The sequence below is a fragment of the Pan troglodytes genome, chromosome 14, assembly GCF_028858775.2.
Source record: "Pan troglodytes isolate AG18354 chromosome 14, NHGRI_mPanTro3-v2.0_pri, whole genome shotgun sequence".
Classification (NCBI taxonomy): Eukaryota; Metazoa; Chordata; class Mammalia; order Primates; family Hominidae; genus Pan; species Pan troglodytes.
The window spans coordinates 34,185,400-34,210,369 of NC_072412.2; the positions used below are offsets into that span (position 1 = coordinate 34,185,400).

The following is a 24,970-nucleotide window of genomic DNA, read 5'->3' on the forward strand; positions in this document are numbered from 1 at the left end:
CAGCAAGCACTTAGAAATCTTTGACTACTTTGAGATTATTTATTGGCCACCTACATCTTCAGTCATTATGCTTGGAGTAGATTACATTCCTTACTCTTCAAGAACTCTGATGGCTAGATATGCAAATACAGCTTGCTACAATAAGAGTTATAAATGATACTGTAGATTTAGGTATGGGAACAAAACTATGGCAACACAATTGAAAAGAGAAACCATGCTAGGTTGAAGTCCAGAAAAGCTTCACAGATGAGGAAACATATTAGTCTGCTATTAAAGAATAAATGAGATTTTGTTAGAAGGAAGAATGATTTGGATAGAAGCAACATGATGTATAGGAAGAGGAACTGTAAAAGAACTAGTGGAATAGCTGGTATATTTAGATGTACTTTGGAGTGTGGGGTTGGGTAGTAGAGGAGGATAAAATCAGAAGGGTTTGTTGGAGCCATAGCACGTGGGAAGTCCTGTATAACCTGAAGAAATTTAAATTTTATTCTGAATGCAGAAGATTTTTGACATGGAAGGTCCATGTTGTATTTGAGAAAGGCCATTATCAGCAACATGAAAGATCTGTTTGAGGAACAGATTAATTTTAAAATCATAATGGGTAATTTTATGTAGAATTTGGATAAAGTCTAGGAAAATAAATAAATACATTCACACATTTCTTGAAGTCAGGTGAAATAATCAGCTACTTTCTTATTTATTCCTTAGAATGGCTACATTTTATTTGATTGCTATTTTCAAGGAAGTCCTATATTACTCCTTTTCTGCTTATGAATGGATCTGAATCCTTTTTGGTTATAAATATCAGTAGTTAAGTTTCTGAGTAATAAATGTCATACTTTGCCTTTCTTAGTTTCAATGTTGTTAGCATTATGAACATTATCTCTTAATGCTTGCATTTCTTCAATATTGATTCCATTAACATTTTCTAGCTCAGTCATTTTTGGCTTTAAATATTCAATCTCCTTTAACCAAATGGGTTACTACTGAAAACCTAGTGTAAACCACAGAAAACTGAAATTGGGAGGCTTATGTGTAAGAGACTGTATACTGATGAAACTAGATGGCGACTTCTTGGAGTATAGTCTGAAACCCGCTATGTAATCTAGAGATAAAATCTAATTCACTGAGCATTTGAAAATTGAATGTTTCTATAATCAACAAATACTATTTAGGTGTACTGAGATTGTTTTAATAAAATACTAGCTCTTATTTTATGGATTTGTTTGTGATTTTCTGGTATTTATACTTTGATTGTTATTTAATCTGCAAAAGCCATATTTGGCCTTAGCTACTATCACATTTCTTTAACTGATACTTTTGTACCTTTTCTCATTGCCTTGTAGGCAATTGCCTTGCCTCCTATTGCAAAGTGGCCTTATCAGAATGGCTTCACCTTAAACACTTGGTTTCGTATGGATCCATTAAATAATATTAATGTTGATAAGGATAAACCTTATCTTTATTGGTAAGTAATATGTTTAATTTTAGTACTTTTTTCTTTAAGTACTTGAATTCTATAAATGTATAGTCTCAAGGCAACTTAGATAGAATATATGTATATATGTGCATATAATATATGCTAGAACTGTGAAGACACTGTAAATCAGTTTTATTTATGTATGTATATATGCATTTATTTTGCTATTGATTCTAGGTCATCTGCTTCATGATTATCATTCTTTTCCAATTACAGTTTAAAAGTCAAAGGTACAGACTTTCTGTCCCAGTCTCCTTCAATGTATATCAGTTGTGGGATTTTCAGTGAGGATTGCTGGTCCCTGAAAAAAATTCCAAACTTTTACCAGATTTCATTCATTTTTGCCTTTTCACTTACTTTGTTCTATGAGCATAACTGACATATGCTTTAAAATTGTTGATAATAACTATGTAAGAAATTATAAGATAAGATTATTTGGTGTAGACAACTAGAATGAGTTGATCAACCTAACAATGTGTTGATCTGTAAGGGTTGAAAGCTTGGTAATTTTAGTATGCCAGTAATACACAGTACAGCATACTTAACAATAAGTACATCAAACATTCATTGATTGCCATACTGTATGCCAGTATGCTAGGCATTGTAAGTGTTTATATATATGATTTCATTTAATACTTGCATTAATACATTTAATACTGTAAGAAGATGGCCTGTGTTCAAGTTCTGGCTTTACCACCTACTATTCACCTTGTACTTTTGGTGTCTTCAACTATACCAATGAGGATAGTAATAGTGTCTATCCCATAGGATTTAATGAGAGAATCATATTTAAAGCTCTTTGTATAATGGCTGGGTCAGAAATGTGAACACAGAAATATGTGAGCTATTACTATCTTCTAAGCTCTATTATAAAATATATATGGATAAAATGAGACCAAGTTTTAAATAAGCATCTGAACTTCCAAACATAAATGGGGTTGGACTTCAAAGTGGTCATTTTGGGAGATCATACATTAATTTCAGTGGTATCTGCATTTTTCAGTGATTAAACATTTTTCTACATCGTGATAAATTTACAGCTAAGGGAAATGCTCTTGTAGAAGAAAACAACTCTATTTCATAGTTACATCTTTTTAATTTTTTAAACTAAAAATGTACTGCTTTGCTTGATCAGCTGTATCATTTATCAAACTTGACTCTGACCAAGTTTTTTTTTCTTTTTCTTTTTAATTTGTAAGCTATTTTCAAAGGTATACCAGAATTAGAGAGCAGGTTGTTATTTAAAATGTGAACTTTGTGTAAATGTGTTCTGTATTTGCTGATTGCAAATGGTCCTTAAAGTCTACTTGGTGGTAGGCTTTTGTTGGCAATTAATTTGTTTTTAAGTATTTCTGAGATTTTAGATTGAAATACTGAAAGCTGTCATAGTCTTTTATTTCCTAGTTTAAATTTCTTATATTTACTTATAACTAAACCTTTTATATTTTTGTTTAGTTTTTATTTGACACATATTAAACTGCTTCTACTGTACAGGGAACTAAGTTTTATTTTTATAAGAATGTTTAATAGCCATTAGGTGTTTAGTTCTTTTTATCAGAGGATATTATACTATTCTCAGTTGTCTTTGCAGTTTTCGTACTAGCAAAGGAGTTGGTTACTCTGCTCATTTTGTTGGCAACTGTTTAATAGTCACATCATTGAAGTCCAAAGGAAAAGGTTTTCAGCATTGTGTGAAATATGATTTTCAACCACGCAAGGTAGGTAAAAGTAAATATTTTTATAACTCACCTGTTATGACAGAATTCTTAACTCTCCTTTTATGAGCTCTGTAGTATTCTCTTTCACTGGTTTTCCTATGCTTTTAATGGTTTTCTCTTATCCTTGTCTGCATTTCCTTTTTACTTTTATGTCTAATTTTTGTCTTCTGTAAGATCAGTGTTTTGATGTCTTGTGGTGTATTTCTCTTACACTCTCTCATTATCTCAGTCTGATCTGTTTTATGGCATTCTTTCAATAGATACTTATTATTTACTGAGTATTGGATACCATTGTAGGCACTAGGGATTAATAAATATTTGCCTTTTTTAAAAAAAAGTTAAATGTTAAACCCCCAGATTAAGCAATGCACAGACACATTTTTTTTGTGGGAGATTCACCTAATCCTAGTAGTTCTGAATATTGTTTCCTGAGATTGAAGGTTTTGTTAATTTCTGATGCTTTAATAATGCTGGCTTCAAGGAGAGGAATGTTGCTGTACTGTTAGTTTTGGCTCATGAAATGTGTCTTTACTTAATATCCCAAATAATAGCAGAGACAAGGCCAAAACACATTTTAAAAACTGCTCTAAAGAGAAAATGCAGAGAACTGTGCAACTGTATGATTAGAATTATAAGAGATAATTCATTCATAATCAGGTGGCATTTTCTAGAGGGATTTTCCTGCCTGAGTACCAGACTCCATCTTTGTGTCAGAATAACAAACCATCTGAAAATCCAGATGAAAGAAAACCAGGACAGAGTGCATAGGAGCTCCCGTCACACATGTTTAAGGCTTTGTTCCCCTTCCAGGTTCAGGGTTCTTTCTTGGGTATATGACAGTAAGATTGTCAACGTTTTTTAGGGCACACTGCCTCCTCCTAACAGAAATATTGCCTTACCCTTTGTGATTAATGGTACAATCATAACAGATATGATGAACCCAAATGTGGTGAGGGGGAGATCTTTATTTCTTTTTCGTATCTTTTTTGTTTGTTTTCTTGTTGCTTATGATCTGATGTGTGTCTTCCCATATACGGAAAAATATATTATTTTGGGTGGTATTTCCAAAATTTGTTTAGATTTTACATGATTCTAATAAAAATATTTGCTTTATATTTAATGTCAGTTATTGTCATTTCTGTTAAAGAATATCAATTTAACAGTAATCATTAACATATACTTAGAAAATGATTTAAAAAGCAATGATTCTGAATAAATATATTCATTCATTATAATGGTGTATTCTTTCTTTTTTAATACAAATTGATTATTTTAATACCAATCACATTGCCTTTGCTCTGGAAATTCTGTTTTATTAGAATTAAGGTGAGACCAAGATAGTTTGCTAAAAGTGCCAAATTATTTTGAATTTCAGTGGAATAGATTAGAAGTACAGTTGTTGGTATTATAATTTTTCATGTTAGGATTGTGTGTTTTTAACAAATATTCTAGGTAACTTTTCTCTTCAGACAATTTTAGGAAACGGTGGTTTAAAGAATGTACAGGCAAACAATTAGAGTGAAGTTATAACCAAATGAAATTGTCATTAACCAATAAAAAGCACTTTAACCCATTTGTTCTCACTTTTTCTATTTTGTGTCTTCTTCACTGTTCACTTTTGGAAAACACATTCTCCTTTGTAAAGCTCTCAATATGCAGTGAATCTAAGGGGTCTAGTTAGGAGCAGGGCCAGAGAGTGATGTGGATTTTAAAAAGTCTTTTGTGAAGATTCTCACAAACCTTGAAAAGTCATAAATATTTGCTTTTACTGTGTTTCATTATTCAAAATAAATTCATTCTCTTGTTTATTCCTCTCTTTAATTTTCCATAGATTCCCTAGCTAAGTTGTTGTTATCCTTCCTAATAAGAGATTTTCTGGCCTTTCAAAAAGAAATCTTTACATTAAAGCTTTTGCTTTCCCAGCTGTACCACTTAACCAGCTGTTAGAACTTGTGAAAATGGACATAAACCATTAGCATGTTACCTAATGGTAATATGTGCTCTAGACATATTAGCTACTATTGATATCATGCTGTACTTTTAATCTTCAATTTATTTTCATATCTTCAATTTATAATACATATCTTGTGGATTCTTAATATGGATCTTTTTATTCCTTATTACTGGTTGTGTCTTTCTTTTATAAATTTCTTTTTGAGTCTCAAACTAAATGCAGACTTCAGTATATATACATAATATCACTATGCACACATAGTTTCCAAGTTTATTTTTATTTTCTTTAGTCAAAGTATATCAGATCAAAAGTTAGGCTTTTTTTTTTAACCATTGAAAAACTCATTTGTGTCTGTTATCTGTAGAGTACAGTTTGGTGTACCAAGGAAAGGGAAAAGTTACTTTTCTTGTAAATAAGTACTATGGTCTTTACTGAGATCAGCTCATTAATCAGTGCATTTGTTTATTCATTCATTTAATTTTATCATATATTATTGTTACAACCAAAAGCAAACCTTGATAAACTCCAAATCTGATTAATTTTTCTGTATTAATTATCTTAAGTTAATGGTACCCTTACCCATCTAAGTGAAAATTGGAAGCCATCTTAGACTCCCATCTTAGACTCCCCTTTTATATGTTAGCACTTCCTATCAGTTCTGTTAGTTAATTCCCATCCTCATTTTAAAATTATGAGTGCCTTTGTCTTAGTTCCGCAGCTTATGGTGTCTTACCTAAATCTTTGCAGTGGCTTTTCAATTTTATCTTTATCCACACTTGCCTGCCTATCTCACCTCCACATTGCTGCCAGTTATTTTCTTTAACTATGGAGCAGATCGTTTAACTTTCCTGCTCAGAATTATTTAGTTATACCACATTATGCAAAAAACAAAGGCCTAAAGGTCTTACAATCTGGTCTTTGCCTGTTTTTGTTTTTGTGTTTTTCCTGCTAAGCCTACACACTGAGGAAAGTTTTGTCAAGCATCTGTGCTGTATTGTATTAAGATTCTGCCTGGAATGTTTTTTTAACCACTGTCTACTGAACAGTTCCTTTTCATCCTTCAAGCTTAGTCTTACAGTTCATTTTATTCTTTTAGTGAATATTTCTATGATAGTCTTTCTTCTCTATTTGTCTTTCCTTCCCAGTTACTTATAGTATTTACTTTTATTACTCCCAAATCTGTATTTTAGATACTCTCTATTCTCATAACTGTTTCTCTAGTGAAACTTCCTTGAGTGTGTATATGTTGTCCGTCTTTATATACCCATGATCCAAGGTTGGGACAGGGTACTTGGCATAAAGTAGGCTCAGTACATTTTTTGAATGAATGAACGCCTCTGAAAGGTAAATAATAATCAATTTTAGCATAAACGATCCTCATCATGGGACATAGTAGATAAAAACAAAATAGTAGTTTAGTCAATGGCATGTTATTTATGGGTGCCAAATACATTGGGAACTTTTCCTCATAGTTTTCATACATTATCTATTTATAATATTCACAAGGAATCCACAAAGTAGGCATTATTATTCCCCTTTTTCAGAGATGAAAATAGGTTCAGAGATACTAAGTAATTTGCCAAAAGCCATAGAGCTAGTAACTTGGGAATCCAATTCATGTCTTTATGAAGTAAAATTCTTCCTGCCCAGTACATTATCTGGAGTAGTAAGAACTCAGTAAGTATTGTTTGAATGAGTACTTTTTTTAATAGTAAGTACACCAATAAGTATAATAATACATCTCGTATTTATCTTAAAACTGTCTTTGGGCAGGAAATCTTTTCCTATATGTAGGCATTTATTCGTGTCTCTTCTCTTTAGAAATGCAAAGTTTACACATTTTATTCCACAATATAAAGTTTGTGTCTTCTGTGTTATTTAGATAGCATTCTGGTTGAATATTTTCAAATTCAGTGAAGGTAATATATGCAAACTTTAATTCTTATACTTGTAAAATTCTATAAGATTTTCCTTAAATTTGACACTCTTTTTACGGTTTTTTCTTGATAATTTTGTAATATTTAGAAACAATTGTTAAATGAATACTTTAAAGATTTTCTCTTCTGATTTTAATCAGGGCTAACATATATGTTGGTTTCAAATCAAGTGAAAGACTTAGTTTCCGATAAATTAATGATTACCTGGAATGAAAAAACTTAAAAAAGGATGTGCATTTTAGACAGTTAAATGTCTTGACCTGACCTTGCTTTTATAGAAGCACACTGTTGTTTTGTATTACTGACTTTTTTGAGTTCTTTAATACACTGCTTTTTTTTTCTTTTTCTGTTTTCTTTTCTTTTCTTTTTTTTTTTTTTTTGAGACAAAGTCTTGCCCTGTCACCCAGGCTGGAGTGCAGTGGTGTGATCTTGGCTCACTGCAACCTCTGCCTCCCAGGTTCAAGTGATTCTTGTGCCTCAGCCTCCCTGGTAGCTGGGATTACAGGCACATGCCACCAGGCCTGGCTAATTTTTGTATTTTTAGTAGACACGGGGTTTCACCATGTTGGCCAGCCTGGTCTCGAACTTCTGACGTCAGTTGATCTGCCCACCTTGGCCTCCCAAAGTGCTGGGATTACAGGTGTGAGCCACCGTGCCCAGCCTATTTTTATTTTCTAAGTTGAAATGAACAAAATTGAATTTTGCTCAAAGTATTTTAGATACCTTGAAATAACTAATATTTTAGTGATTAAGGATTATTATAACTTTTTATTTCTGAAAATATATATGAAATAATTGAATAGTGCATTTAAATAATCTGTAGAACAAAGTTTGTATTTTATATTTTGGTGGGAGGGAGAAACCAGTTAATTTTCCCCCCTTAACTTCAGAAAGCATACTTGTTCAAATGTTTACAAATCATTTGTATTTTTCTATACTTTAGAAAAAATTATTTCTATATTCTCGATTTTAGGCTATTAACTCTCAGGAGACTAAAGGTTGCTACAGAAATCAAACCATCCATATTAAAATAGATACTTAAAATGCTTTTTGATACCAGTAACTATAAAATGGGCACTTAATATGAACTCTTTCATTTATTCTTAATAAATATTCCCACATTGTTATTAAATATATAATTATCACTGGATTTACTAAATCTAAATGGTGAAATTGAAGCTACCTAAATCTTATTATAAATGCTAAAATGTTGTTTCTTTGACAGATCTTTCCTGACCATGCAATCCAAAGTAGAATCCTTGTTTATTCTTTTTCAGTTTATACTGTTCTTTTTCTCTTCACTGTAATCACCATGATTTATAATTCTACATTTGTTTAATTGTGTCATATATATTTCTTTCACTAGCTCATAAATTCTAGGAGAACTGGTCAGCCTTGGGTATCTGCAGTGCTTGGCACAATGTAAATTTTAAATGACTGAACACAAATAAATTGTATTTCCACAATTTCGAATCTTGGTATAGTGGAAGGAACGTCACGCTGGAGGTCAAGGGGTTGTAGTTCTTGTCTTCTCCAGGAGTATTCTTTATGTGCCACTTCTACCATCTGAGAAATGAGAAATGAGAGGGGGAACTTGATCAAGTGGTATTAGATGATCCTTAATAGTCCTGTCAGCATATTCCTGTAGGGTTTTATGAATGTTATAATTGCATTTTAGACTGTAACAACCAAACATTACATATTGATATATTTAATTTTTTTATTTAAGTGGTACATGATCAGCATTGTCCACATTTACAATCGATGGAGGAACAGTGAAATTCGGTGTTATGTTAATGGACAACTGGTATCTTATGGTGATATGGCTTGGCATGTTAACACAAATGATGTAAGTCTTTATTTTTCTGTCTGTGTTTTAATTTGTTTGGGAGTATGATCTATCATTACAATATGAATTAAATAATAAAATAGTTTGGTAGAAGCTTAAAACTTTGAAAGTTTATTCTTTTTATTAAATAAATCTTTCATTGTTAAATTTAGTGTAAGAAAATTTCTAAAAGACATGATTAGTGATAAAAAAAACAGAAACATTTAGCCAAAGTTTTAAGTTTTTTAGATCAAAAACCATGAATCCTGTATTCTGTTTTTTCCAGCATCAAGCACTAAAAAATGTGGTTTACCCCTTATTTAGATATGGAAAGAAGACCCTAAACAGAAGTATAACAGATAGTCACTATTATTAATTACATAGTGATAAATGCTATGGAGAAAATAAATTGGGGATACAGGAAGTAGGTGTAGGGAAGGGAGAAGCAAGATGGTCCAGAGATGATTTTAGTAGGAAGAGTTGAGCAAGCAAGATATGTGGGGAACTTCTTCTATTCAGTGGGAACAGTGAGTGCAAAGGCTTTGAGGCAGAATAGGAAAGTTCAAGGAAAAGGCAATTTGTCTGGAGCAGAGGGAGGAAGAGGCAAAATAATATTAAGAGATGAGGTTAGGCAGAAATCATTTTGGCCTTCATAAGCAAACAAGGCCTGGGTTTTCGCATCTTACTCAGCTTAAAAATCCTTGGAAGGTTTTCAGCAGACAAGTGATGTGTGCTTCTATTTTAAAACCATCAGTCTGCCTGCAGTATTGAGAATATTTTGAAGGGAAATTACAGAAGCGGGAAGATCACTTAAATCGCTTATTATAATAAAACAAAGAGACTTTATTAGTGTCTACCAGTATATTAGCAGGGGAAGAATTGACACAGTTGGATTCTAGGTAGAGAATAACTAGAATCAAAACCTCAAGGGTCCTTACGGTTTCTCTACTTTGGGCTTTCCATTGTCTACATTCCGGCCTGTCAGAGCCAAAGTGAAAGGTTTGTTTTAATGCTGAAAGTACCTCCAAGCTCAATAATATACAACCCTTCAAGCATACCTGGTTTTATAAGAACTTACCTCTTAAACACAATTCATTTCTCAGTTTTGTTTGCATCTCTCTAGGCTTTCATCTCCCGAAGGGCAGGGATTTGCTTATCCTGTCTTGTATTCTTTTAACTAGCACTGTGCATATGGTCCACAGTTTGTCCCCTAGATTGGGGCTGGGCAGACTACACCCTATGAGCCAAATCTGACCCTCCCCCTGTTTCTGGTTTTGTGTAAGCTGGGGGCTAAGAATCTTGGCTTTTAATTTTTAAAGGTTTTTGTTTTTTCTTTTTTAAGAGACACAAACAAAATCAAAGAAGAATGGGACAGAAACCAGGTGTGGCAGGCAAAGTTTAAAATATCTTCTGTCTGTCCCTTTATAGAAAATGTTACTTTTCTCTGCCGTAGAAACTTATGGTTGAGCCACAACCAATAAATATTTAATAGAATGTTGTTTTCAGAATTAGAATACACAGATGAAATTCTGCTTTTTATCTTCTCTCCAGAGGAGATCTCTCCAGATCTTTTTATTATAGAGTGGAGGAAACCCCAGTGGTCCTCTTGACTCATTAAATGAGAAGACAGTATCTTGGAAAGAAAAGACTTAGTTCTTTGGTTATTTGTAATAGTGCCCTAAGAAGTGGAGAATTCTAGATTATAACACATATATACATTCTTTATGCAGTTAAAGTTCCCATACTTCTAATTAAAGATTGTGTATTTAATGACGACAATTTTTTTTGCCTTTGTACTCCATTCACAATTTTTTTTGTTACTTTATTGAAGTACGAAAAGTACTTCTTACATATATAATTTTTGCTTATTCGTTCTAAGGTGTGAAATAGCCTGTGGGGATAGGAGAAAGGAACTGAGCCATGACTGCCTTCCCTGGTTTGGGTGGGCGGGGTGTAAGAAGTAGAGGCCGGAAAGATCAAGCTTTTGGCTTCTTCAGTGCTGAATTCCTCATGTGGAGAGCACTGTACCATCGGCTTTAAGCAGCAGATCTTAGTCTTATTGTTTATTTGATTCTGTGTAATTCCTACTCATATATGAGAAGCGATTGATTTTCTTTGTGTCTTTTACTTAATATGGAGAAGTAGAGGAATAGATTTGTAATTTGAAAAATAAAGTAGAATAAAAAAATTAGACCCTATGTGTTCATGATTAAATTTTGGAATAGTCATTCCCTTGATTCAGATCAATCTCTCCATATATGGATCATTATACATCATTACAGTTTTAAATTAGTTTAACTTTTGTAAATAAATAATTATAAGCTATTTTGCCTTTAACTATAGTATTTGAAAAGTGGTAAGTCTGAAGATTGAGTAGGTGGCTATTGTTTGTTTGCTTAAACAGAAGTGTGAAACATGTAACTGATCATTTTTCCCAAAAAACTTGACTGGCATTTATTATTAAAATAATAAAGTCTTAATTGATGCTTTCTTCTATTATTATTGTTATATTTTAAAATATTCATGATAATGAAGGCCGATTTAAGGATTTAAACCTTTTTGTCATTAAAAATAATGCATTTTTCTTTATTACTTTTAAAAATAGAGCTATGACAAGTGCTTTCTTGGATCATCAGAAACTGCTGATGCAAATAGGGTATTCTGTGGTCAACTTGGTGCCGTGTATGTGTTCAGTGAAGCACTCAACCCAGCACAGATATTTGCAATTCATCAGTTAGGACCTGGATATAAGGTAGTAATAACTGTAATTTTATAAATTCTATGGAGAGTTTTAGATGTAAAATGTGGTGTAATATCATTTTTAGTGAAAATCTTTCTTTAATACGGTTTAAGAGTCATTTCTATTTTTTGGAATGTAGTCAAGTTTTATTATATGTTTCTTTTTGGTTCAAAGATGCTTCTTAACCGTTTTATAAACTTTTATTCTTCAGAATATTTTCTAATATTCATGGCATGCCTTTTGTTAACAATTCTGAAATAATAGATCTTATAAAACTTTTGCTTAATGTAGTATTTAAAATACAAAAATTTGAAATATACATATTACATAATGAACATAATAAAGAACTTGTTAATATTACTGGTAACTTGGAAAGAAGAGTTAAAGATTTAGAAGGAAACTAAGATAATATATTTCATGGGCCTAAAATTATTCAATTTTAGCTTATAGTTTTGCTTTAATTGCACTAAGTGAGGAAGTAGGTACAGTAGTGAGTATACTAATTTAGCAAAACTAATTAATGTAATTTATCATATTCTTTTTGTTTTTTAAACTTTAAAAACAAAGACTCTAGGTAAGATAGAGCGTGCACATATATGAGTTAGTTTTAAGTGTGTAGTACATCTGGCTAGGGGAGTATATAAGGGTTCTATTTAAATCACATTGGGAATTGTAAAGTCTCAAACTACTTGGAGCTGAAAGAGAATTACACATTATAGTCAAAGTGTTTATAATTCTGAAGGAGTACTTGTCTTGTATGGAAGTGTGGTTTTTTATTGAACTCAATTTAAATAATTAATGTGAAGATTGTGTAATGGAAAGGAGTAGTAAATATTAAAAAATATTCCCTCTTTGGCCTTTGTATTTTTGCATTGGTATTTCTCTTTGTATGTCATATATATGTATATGTATATATATATATATATATAGAGAGAGAGAGAGAGAGAGAGAGAGAGAGAGGAAAGTTTGAATTTACCCATATTAAAAGATCTTTTTGTTCTCAGTGACTTTAATAACCATAATAATATTGAAGAATAATAATGCTATTATTTTTATGTCAAGGTAACAATACTTGCTATCATGTATTTTCCATATCATTTTTGGTTTTGTCTTACTAGCTCTAGAAATGAACTTGTGCTTGTACAGTTACTTTTTCTTTCATGGGTCTTTTTGTTGGGTTTGCATCCTGGTTCTGCCATTGTTGATCTTGCATAGGAATATTTTTGTAATTCACATTTTGTATTAATATGCTGCATGCTTTTCTTTCCTAGTTCTTTGAGTTTTTTCATAAAATACTTGCAGTGTCTTTTTAAGCTCTAATAGAATGATATTAAATAGAGTGACAAGCAAACAAATGAAATATAAAAAGGTAGAATATCAAGAAAATACAAATCCAATATGATTGCTAATGTTAAATTTTAGAATTGATGGGAGCTTCCTGGCAACATCAAGGAAAAGGGCTGAATATAAGCAATTTTGTAATTCTTCTGTTGACAAAGAAACAAACTTTGTCCTGAACAGCTTTGCAAACTCTGTAATTTGTAGTATTCTTTTCACACGTCTTTCTTGTCATTCTTTTTAACAGCAGTGATAATGAGCAGTAACCCTGTCATCATGTGTACACAGCTCATGTGACATAGTGTATCCTTAGTATCCTAACACACAGTAGAGTACCTAAAGTCAGAACTTTTAAGAGATATACCTGTAAATTTGGGCATTACATCAGAGAGTATTTTATTAAGTTTTGAAAGTTCTCAGCTCACTGCACCCCTTGTTGTTAGCGGGGGTTGATGATAAATCCATGGGTAAATGCATTTTCTCAATTTGTAAATATTATAAATACAGTTGCTACCATGACAGGCATCAGCAAAAATTTTTTATATTAAAAAGCTTTTTTTTTTCAGAAATTCAGAGAATATAGGGAAGGAGGAATGCATTTGATCAGATTGTGTTTTGACAGAAGAAAAGCTGAGTAGTTCACACATTATAGTCACAATTATCTTGGTAAAGTCACTTTCTGTGAGTGAAGGGGTAGAGGGCTACAGTGGAATTTTTAAGATGTAGAGAATATAATAACTAGTGGACATTTGGATAAATCACAAATGGAGTTTAAATTACTTAGTGTTGTATAATAACATAGTATTTATATTTTTTGCCTTAAGTTATATGGAACTTTCTTTCATTGTAATGGTCAGACAATATTTATGATTCTGAGCTTAGTGTAGATAGCATGTCAACATACGGGCTTCGAAATTAATAAAATAAGTTAATTCTACCTTCAAATAATGTCATCAAACTGTATATTCAATGGAGCCTATCACAAATGATTTTGACTTGCTGGTCACTGGAGTGCTAGGTAATTTTTGTTCTGTCGAATGTTTGGTTTTGAGCGTTGCAGTTTATCAGTAAATATTCTGTACTTGGTTATTTTCTGGAAACAGTAAATAAGTTAGGGTGTCACTTATTAACTAAATCATTCGGTTTGGAAAATTAAAATACAGAAATTCAGAAAATATTTAAAATACTGAAAATCTCACTGTAGATTTGTCTAGTATGGTAAAATTTACTATCAGATAAGTTTACTGTGGATCTCTATTTGGGGTTATTTAATGTCTTCGAGATTATAAAATCTTGTGTATCAGGTGGCCCTTTGACATAAGCTTGCAAATCAGATTTTAACAAAGTTTTTATATTTTATAGTTATTACTAGATATTTTCTCAGTGTTATGTTAACCCTGTGTGGCAAGCAGTTAGTCTTCATTGCCAGATATTTGAAAATTTAGCTTTGAGTTCTCTCCTTCATTTATGAATATGATAACAATGGTTTTATGAATTGCTATATCATAATAAAGTTCTAACTGATAAGAGAAAAAGTATAACACAACCTCCAAATTAAAATTCACTTCAGAGGATTTCCAATACTTGTATGGAGGGGTGAGCTCCTAACAAACTGATCTTCTCACAAATAACCATTTGTAAACTCTGCACATAATATAGATAACATCTATAGGGTTATGGAGATTGAATAAAAGCAGGCAGGCTTTGGAGGGTAGTCAAAATATGGAACAGTCGGTCTGCATGGAATGATATCCTTATTTTTTGCTTTTATAGGAAACTTTCTGGCCAGAAAGTTTCTCTACAATATTGTACGGAGTAGTAGTCACACAATTTAGCATATAATCCCAAAGTATTTTTTCTAAAAATAGGAAAATGTGACTTATTCTCAAGGGAAGAGAAAATCATCATATACCAACACCAAGATAACTCACATGTTGGAAATATCACATGAGGTCTATTATAACTAGTGAGGTAGAGAAAAATTTACTTATAATGAATTAAAAGATAGGAAGTATCAGCCATGAAATAAAACAAAGTCAGATGGCAATTCTAGAACTGAAAAATATATCGGAATTAAAAATAAGCTGTATGGGCTTATTAGCAGAATTAATATGATAGAGAAGTAAATGAACTTGAATATAGATTGATAGAAACTTTGAAGAGAGTTGTGAAAGATTGGGGTAAAAAAATAGAACCCTAGAGATGGATGGGGCAATTTTGAAAGGTCTAATAGGCACAGTATAAGAGAAAGCCAGAAAAAATATTTGAATAAATGATGTTAGAAAACTTCTCAGATTTGGTAAAAGGCTTACATTTATAGATTGAAGAAACTCCGAAAACTCCAACCAAAATAAATGCAAAGAGAACCAAAGTAGGCACATTACAGTCAAAGTGTGGAAAACCAAAAATAAAGAGAAAATCTTGAAATCAGGCAGAGGAAAACTAGACATTGATAAGGGAACAATAATTTGAATATCTGTACACATCTCATCAGAAAGCAGTAAAGCCATAGAGGTGGAACAAAATCCTTAAAGTTCTGAAAGGAAGAAAAAAAGTCTGTCAACCTAGAATTTTTTTATCCGGTGAAAATATTCTTTAAGTCTTTTGAAACAAAATTAAATAAATTTGTTGTTATTTGACTGTCATTACTGACTGAAAAAGAAAACCTGGATGATTAGGAGTATATATACATGTAATACTTATGACAACTAACAGAAAGATTTGTGGAGAGGCTATAAATGCACCTATGTAGTTGAAAAGTTGCTGTATTTTACAATGCGTCTTGATAGAATGATGTTGACTACAATTCAATGGCTAAAACAAAATTAACAAAGTCGAAATTGCATGTCTTTTCTTGAATGATAGGCCAAATATGTATCCAGTATTTCATTTACCCACAGCATATGTTGTAGACTCCTCTTTCAAATGAAAGGTAACAAAAGCTCAGTTGAAAGGAAAAACAAAATAAATCAGTGCTAGCTACTACAGATAAGGTACACTAAATACAAATAATTAGCCTTCACTAATTCATCCATTCATTCTTTTATTAAACAGTTGGGCACTGTTCTAGATGCTAGGGATATAACAATTAAAACCAACAAAACCCCTGCCTGTATTTTGGAGAAGTAGGGTGTGCAGTATCATGGGAGAAGATAGATTACAAAACAAAAGAAAAATATATAGTGTCTATATGGTGATAAGAGCTATGAGACACACAAAGCAGGTAAAAAAGTTGGAAGTTGATGCTAGCCAAGTGGATATACAGGGAAGAGCTTTAAGGGCAAATGCCAGAGCCAGAATAAAGGCCATTAGCAGAAGCTTACTTCACAGATTAAAGAACATTGTGACTGGTTTCCTGTGACTGTCACAGAAGGAGCAAGGGGAAGAGTCAAAGAAGATTAATTCAGAGAACAATTACATGCTTTCAGAGGATTGTTATGACTTTATTTTTGCTCTTGAGTGAGAGGAACAGCCATTGAAAAGTTTTTAGCCTGATACCAATTTGAAAAGGATCACTCTGGTTACTTTGGTAAATAGGGAGAAAAGGTGGAAATAGGGAGACTAGTTAGGGGGCTGTTGCAGTTATTTAGTGAAAGAGCTGGAAAGTATTGAGACTCGATTAGATTTTTGATAAAGCATATCTAAAATATCTAAGACTCTAAAAGGTCAGCTTTTGGATATACTTTGGAGGTAGTGCCAGTAGGATTTTCTGTCACTGTGAACATGGGGTAAGGGAGCAAGAGAGGATTGAGAGGAGCAAGTAAGTGACCCCATGAATTTTAGGCTGAAAAACTGAGCTGATGGAGTTGTCATTTACTGAGATGGGGAGGACTATAAAGAAATAAGTTTTGGCAGAGAAGATCAAATATTTGGTTATGGACATAGGTTATGGACATAGTTGTTTGAGATGCCTGATAGACATCTAAATGTAAAAATGAAGAGCGTCTGGAGTTCAGAGGCGACATACAGGTTGGAGATAGAAATTTGGCATTGGCAGGATATGGACAGGATTTAAAGGTAAAGGACTGGATTTAGGTACCAGTGAAGTGAGTTCAGAGAAGAAGATAACTGAGAAATGAGTCCTTGGGAAAGCCAGTGTTTGTAAGTTGAGGAGATGCAGAGGAACCAGCAAAGGAGAATGAGGAGAACAAGGGAATAAGGAGAAAAAGCAGGAGGGTGTGGTGTTTTAACTTGACCTACTTGAAGTTAAATCTCCTTTCTTCTTCATTGAGGATACTGATTGTCAAATAGACACAGGATAATAGATTAGAAAATCCTGTAATTATACATAAAGAACAGTCTCAGAGTAACAATACCAATAATGCCCAATTGTTATAATTACTGAAAATACAGTTAATTTGTTTTTGCATATGTTATCTTCATTCTCCATCTTGCCATTTTTAAAATAGTTGAGGTATGTTACAAGGTGAATTATGTTCCCCTAAAATTCACTAAAATTCTAACCCTCAGTAGCCTGTAATCTGACTGTTTTTGGAGACAGGGTCTTTAAAGAGGTAATTAAGGTTAAGTGAGGTCATTTGGTTATTGGGCCCTAATCCAGTATGACTAGTATCCTTATAAAGAGGAGGAAATTAGGACACAGCCATACGCAAAGGGAAGACCATGTGAAGACACAGGAAAGAAAAGGTGGTTAGACTGTCTTCAAACCAAGGAGAGAGTCTCCAGAAGAAAACCCTGCTGACACCCATATGTCAGATTTACAGCCTCCAGAACTATGAGAAATTAAACTTCTTTATTTAAGCCATCCAGTCTCTGGTACTTTTTCATAGCAGACCCAACAAGCTAATACAAGGTCTTATCTGTGTTGTGAGCGCACACAGTCACTACATACCATTGACTCTTAACTCTTACTTAATCGTAGTTCTATAAGTACCTGTGTGTTTAAGGCTTATATTATTTCCTTATATTGATGTGTTTTGGCTGTGTTTTAGCTCTTTCTGTAGTAGATTCCTCAGGAAGAGTTCATGGAAATAGTATTTCTTGAGAAATGCATTTTGATACTAGTTTGTAAGGGGCTTTATACTTTATACTTGAAAGCCATTTTGCCTGGCTATAAAATCCCTGACTTTTCTTTCTTTGGATGTCTTAAATATGCTACTAATTTTTCTCTGGCATGAGGTATTGGTATTGAAAGCCTGTTGACAATGTAGTATCTTCTCCATTACAAGGCACTTAGTCTTGTTAGATGTTCAAAGGATTTTTTTTTCTTTTTCCTTAAATCTAGTAATTTTGGTAGATATGTATTGGTGTTGGTCACTGTGAGTTAATTTCTCAGGTATGTGGTGTCCACTTTCATATGTAGTTTGCATCTTTTCATATTTTAAGAAATTGTTCTTGTACTATACTTTTAGAATTTCTTCTATTTCCTTGCTTTGGTTTTCTTCTTCAGACACTTGACTATGCATGTTTATTTACTTTGCTTATCTTTAATATTTCTCTTAAATCACTTCTCATATTTCACTTTCTCTTAAATCTTTATCTCCTTCTTTATTTCTCATTTTAAAATTTAAAAGTAAAATAAAAATTACAGAAAAGCTACAAGCACTATCCCAGTCAGTTTTTTTCCTGAACCCTGAGAGTAACTACTGACATGATGGTTATTTAGGAATGTGTTTATTTCCACATATTTGTGAATTCGTCAAGTTCCTTTATATTATTGATTTCTAACATTCCAGTTTGGACAGATAATATACTTTGTATTATATCTGTCTTCATAAATTTATTCAGGTTTGTTTTATGACCTGAGTTTGGTCTATTCAGGGAATGTTTCGTGTGTACATTTTTTTTTTGGAAACAGGGTCTCTCCTTCTGTCACCTAAGCTGGAGTGCAGTGGTGCAGTCCTAGCACACTGGAGCCTTAGACTCCTGGGCTCAGGCTATCCTCCTGCCTCAGCTCCTGGGTAGCTGGGACTATAGGCACAAGCCACTGTGCCTGACTAATTTTTCAGTTTTTTATGGAGACAGGGTCTTGCCATGTTGCTCAAGCTAGTTTTGAACTCCTGGCCTCAAGTGATCCTCCTACCTCAGCCTCCCAAAGTGTTGTGATTACAGGCATGAGCCACTGAGCCCAGCTATGTGTACTTTAGAAGAATGTGTATTAAGCTGTTTTAGGATGGTGTGTTCTAGAGATGTCTGTTAGTTCTGTTTGGTTTTTGTTCAAATCTTCAGTTTCCTTCTTGATCTTATGAATGGAAAGTTGAGTATTGAAGTGCCCAACTATTATTATTAAGTTGTGTGTTTCTCCCTTCATTTCTTCAGAGATTTCTTCATGTATTTTGATGCTTTGTTGTTGGGTGCACATATGTTTACAATTGCTATATCCTCCTGATAATTGGCCCTTTTATCATTATCCAATGTCTTTTTAATATCTAGTAATATATCTTGTTTTAAAGTCTATTTTGTCCGATATTAGCACAGCCATTCCAGCTTTCTTGTGGTTTCTTGATTTTTTCCCATTTTATTTACTTTAAATATGTTTTTATCTTTGAATATTCTATAAACAGTATGTTATTGAATCTTATTTTATTATCCAGTCTGACAATCTCTGCCTTTTGATTTGATTGGTTATTTCATTCATCTTTAATGTGATTATTGATAATTAGGTTTCCATCTGTCATTTTATTTTTTGTTAGCTATGTGTCTCATGTTCTTTTTATTTCTTTATTTCTTCTTTACTGCTTTCTTTGGATTATGTGCTTATTTTCTTATATAGCATTTTCAATTTTTAAATAATTTTTTTCACTTAAAAAACATTTCTTTAGTGATTGCAGTAGAGCTTACCATATACATCTTAACTCACTGGAATCAGCCTCAGATTTATATTAATTTTATCCTAGTGAGTTATATAAATGTTACTTCTATAGAGTTCTATTTGTTTTCTCTGTTTTTGTGATATTGTTGTTATAGTATCTGTATATGTTACGAACCCAACATGACGTAATTATTACTTCATATAATTGTGTCCTTTAAAGAAGCTGAGAGAAGAAAGATACAGTATATGTTTATAGATTTTGTTATATTGATCTTCTGATTTATCATTTATGAATCTCTTCATTTGTTTCTGTGGATTCAGTTACCACTTGGAGTCGTTTCCTTAGCTCAGTACAACTTTGCTTCCATCTACCTTCTTTGTTATGCTGAAGTGGTCCATACTGAAAAGAATGCATCATACTCTACTTATTTGAGTGTAATTAGTACAAAATATATTCATACCTTCTTTTCTTCTTTTAAAATAATTATAACAGTTTTATTGAAGTGTAATTTACATGCCATACAAATCATTAATGTTAAGTGTACAAGTCAATTATTTTTTTATAAACTTACAAAGTTGTGCGGACATCACTACAATTTAATTTTAGAACATTTCTATCACCCCAGAGGATCCTACCTGCCTATTTGCAGTCACTCCTCATTCTCATCCATCTCCTAGTCATACAGATTTATATAACAATTCTTCCTCTGAAAATCCTTCTGAAAGAAATAATACGGTAAACATTGATATTTATATAAAGGCTTATACTTTTATGTAAAATATTTTCTTTAAAAAATTTTTTTAAGACTCAAGGTCTTTATAGCAGCATGATTTATAGTCATTTGGGTATATACCCAGTAATGGGATGGCTGGGTCAAATGGTATTTCTAGTTCTAGATCCCTGAGGAATCGCCACACTGACTTCCACAATGGTTGAACTAGTTTACAGTCCCACCAACAGTGTAAAAGTGTTCCTATTTCTCCACATCCTCTCCAGCACCTGTTGTTTCCTGACTTTTGAATGATTGCCATTCTAACTGGTGTGAGATGATATCTCATAGTGGTTTTGATTTGCATTTCTCTGATGGCCAATGATGATGAGCATTTTTTCATGTGTTTTTTGGCTGCATAAATGTCTTCTTTTGAGAAGTGCCTGTTCATGTCCTTCGCCCACTTTTTGATGGGGTTGTTTGTTTTTTTCTTGTAAATTTGTTTGAGTTCACTGTAGATTCTGGATATTAGCCCTTTGTCAGATGAGTAGGTTGCGAAAATTTTCTCCCATGTTGTAGGTTGCCTATTCACTCTGATGGTAGTTTCTTTTGCTGTGCAGAAGCTCTTTAGTTTAATTAGATCCCATTTGTCAATTTTGGCTTTTGTTGCCATTGCTTTTGGTGTTTTGGACATGAAGTCCTTGCCCACGCCTATGTTTATTGCGGCATTATTCACAATAGCAAAGACTTGGAACCAACCCAAATGTCCAACAATGATAGACTGGATTAAGAAAATGTGGCACATATACACCATGGAATACTATGCAGCCATAAAAAATGATGAGTTCATATCCTTTGTAGGGACATGGATGAAATTGGAAACCATCATTCTCAGTAAACTATCGCAAGAACAAAAAACCAAACACCGCATATTCTCACTCATAGGTGGGAATTGAACAATGAGATCACATGGACACAAGAAGGGGAATATCATACTCTGGGGACTGTGGTGGGGAGGGGGGAGGGGGGAGGGATAGCATTGGGAGATATACCTAATGCTAGATGACGAGTTAGTGGGTGCAGCGCACCAGCATGGCACATGTATACATATGTAACTAACCTGCACAATGTGCACATGTACCCTAAAACTTAAAGTATAATTAAAAAAAAAAAAAAAGACTCAAGGTCTCACTCTGTCACCCAGGGTGGAGTGCAGTGGCATGATCATGGCTCATTGTGGTCTCAAAATCCTGGACTTGGTGATCCTTCCACCTCAGCCTCATGAAGAGCTGGAACTACAGGCGTGTGACACCACACTTGGCTAATTTTTAATTTTTTGGTAGAGTTGGGGTCTCTCTGTGTGTTGTCCAGGCTGATCTCAAACTCCTGGCCTCAAGTGATCCTCCCACCTTGGCCTCTCAAAGTGCTAAGATTACAGGTGTAAGCATTGTACATGTCCGCCTTTATATATAAATTTAAAGACATAGAAATAACCTAATACTGCAAGTGAGGAAAGATAAGAAAATTTTCTTCATTTAATGGATTCTGTGTTTATATTGAAATTACATTATACACTTTTTTTAAACCTAAAACTTTTAGATTTATTACATAAACTTGTTTTCCTCCTACAAACCAAAATAGCATATGGTATGTATCATGGACTCAGAAAAACTAAGACCAATCAATGTTTTTCCAAATAAAAATAGGTTTTATTAGCTATCTTACATTTCCACAAAATGATTTTAAATCTTTTAAGAGAATATATTAAAATTTGTTAATTCCAGTGTAAGCAGTATGAACAAAATGAAAGCAAGAGTTTTGTTCTAGACAATGGGATGTACAAATGTTTCAGCAGTGGTAAAATGCAGACACGGAAAGCTGATTTCAGTGTTTAACAACTTATCTGTGTGTTTTAATTCAGTCACTGTTTTTTTGAATGCAGGTATGCTGAGTTCTTAAGCATTCTAGTAATAACACTACCCTCCTCATTCAAAAAAAAGTATTATCAATGACATACTTCAGACTACAGCATACACAAATTTTTAATCGTTCATGTTGCTCTTGTCTTGGCACATGCCTGATAACTAATGGTTTGCATCCAGTTTTCTTTTAGATAGTCTCTACACACTAGTCCAGAAGTAAAAACTGACATGTTTGGTCTGCACAGTGTTAAAATGTTTGAATTAAATTTTAAAATATAGTGATTTTAGATAAAAATTCAGATTTCATGTTTCTCTTGAAAAATATGGAAGAACTAGCAACATTGAACAGTTGACTTGAGCTGAGGAGTAGGGGCCACTTTTAGAAAGGACAAATCTTCTCTAGTTTGAGGAAGTCCCCATCTGGCCCAATTCACTTATATGCATATCTGTATGCCTCCCGTAAGAACTTGAGTTTGGGACATTTAATTTAACCTTATAACATTAGAGTAGGAAAATTAGAGCCACATCAGCCTAATGATTTGCTCAGCATGAAAAAGATAATTAGTGGCAGAGTCAGGATTTTAAGATGATTTCACTATCGAAACATTGAATATGGAGTATAAATCAGAAGACTTAGAATTACGTGCTGGCCCCTTCTACATCTTAATTTCTGTAACATTCAGTTTTCATAGTTGTAAGTTGAAATTAATAGTAATACTGATATGTGATTATTGCAAAGGTTAAATATTATTTATCATTATTAGATTCATATCTGCAGAGCAATTTTAACCACATCTAACAATACCTTTCTTGTTATAGATGGCATAGGTTTAGTTCTTGTGTTTCATAAAAAGTAATAACATGTTTTAATGAACTTCTCTTCTGAGTTTTGTATGTATATTGTGATATTATTATTGAGTAACATTGGTATTTCATAGGTTGATTTGCTTTTTAGTAAAGATGTGAATATTTTTACATGTTAACTTTTTATAGCCTCAAATGATAGTCATTTTTCTCTATAAGTAATTCATGTGCCAGGCACTGTTTATTTACACAAATACTTTTTAAAGTGTTAACAAGAAAAATTCAACTTAAGCTCTGATGTAGTCAAGTAAAATCCTATTTATATATAATATCAGGTTTGATATTTTTTCTAATGAAATGATTTTGCCAGTAATCAAAAACTTTAAATTAGAAAATGAAGATCTGAGCATTTTTATTGGCATAATAAAACTTAACTCTCATTGAATTGAAGTGACAATAACAAAGTAAGTAATACCACTGAATAGTCCCTGACACATGAAAGGTACACAAGTAGTTTATTATTGTAAATGTTTCTCTGCTTTAAAACTTTTGAGTGTAATTGTTGCTTTTAAAAAGAGTGTTTACCTTAGTTTTATTTTTTCAGAGTACCTTCAAGTTTAAATCTGAGAGTGATATTCATTTGGCAGAACATCATAAACAGGTGTTATATGATGGGAAACTTGCAAGTAGCATTGCCTTTACATATAATGCTAAGGCCACTGATGCTCAGCTCTGCCTGGAATCATCACCAAAAGAGAATGCATCAATTTTTGTGCATTCCCCACATGCTCTAATGCTTCAGGTGGGTGAATCGTGACTTTGTTTTCATGTTCTTGTCAGAATTTGACAGTATCTTTATTTTATATATCAAACATTGCTCATCTATAAATCTATGATTTTTTGCTTCTTTTTTGGCTTTTGCAGATCTTTTAAGTGAAACTTTAAAGAATATCTCTCTTTTCTATAGCAATATACTCTACCCTGGCCTTGTCTCCTTAGTAGGAAATCTGTCATATCCATTATCTTATAGCCTTTGAAATTAAGTCAATTAACTGAATAAGTTAGTTGTTAGATATAAAAACATACTTTGCTTTAAGAATGTATTACTAATATTCTCTAACATTAAAATTACTTGTCTTTAAATCCATCAATAGTATTTCTGATTTTAAAATAACATTTGATTTTAACTTAATATTTTTAGTGTGAAAATGCCTCAACCTAAGATTTGAAATTTAAAAGTGATTAGCAAAGGTATTCACTTTTTTGTCTTATATGTGTATAAAAATTATAATTGAAGGCTTAAAAATGTCCAAGTATGTTATTTAATTCTATTATAAAGGTATTTGGACAAGGAAATAGTGATGAAATCATTCTATAGAAGTTTAATAAACATTTTTGTTTTTGGACATAGGATGTGAAAGCGATAGTAACACATTCAATTCATAGTGCAATTCATTCAATTGGAGGGATTCAAGTGCTTTTTCCACTTTTTGCCCAATTGGATAATCGGCAGCTCAATGACAGTCAAGTGGAAACAACTGTCTGGTAAGTTTTCTTTGCATGTACAATTGCTGGTATTTTATACACACTTAAGACTATGCATGATGTACTCAGTGCTGTGTAAATGTATTACAGTATTTGGGTTCTGCCCTTAAAGTGTAATAAAAAATTTTTTAGAACTAATGGAGATAGATATTTATACAATAAATAAAACGCTGACATTCAGGTTGTTATATCATAAAGGAATGCCTTCCTTGATAATAA

The 24,970-nt window shown here is 32.6% G+C and overlaps 1 protein-coding gene across 11 annotated transcripts in view; it reads left to right on the top strand.

Moving 5' to 3' along the window:
* Positions 1–24,970, top strand: part of NBEA (neurobeachin) — a 708,564-nt gene that overhangs the window by 104,718 nt on the left and 578,876 nt on the right. For all 11 annotated transcript variants that reach the window (XM_016925167.4, XM_054664886.2, XM_054664889.2 and 8 more), the window contains 6 exons: positions 1,350–1,471; positions 3,075–3,201; positions 8,822–8,941; positions 11,526–11,672; positions 23,811–24,008; positions 24,618–24,751. In XM_016925167.4, coding sequence (XP_016780656.1) covers positions 1,350–1,471; positions 3,075–3,201; positions 8,822–8,941; positions 11,526–11,672; positions 23,811–24,008; positions 24,618–24,751 — 848 coding nt within the window. The remainder of the gene's footprint in view (positions 1–1,349; positions 1,472–3,074; positions 3,202–8,821; positions 8,942–11,525; positions 11,673–23,810; positions 24,009–24,617; positions 24,752–24,970) is intronic.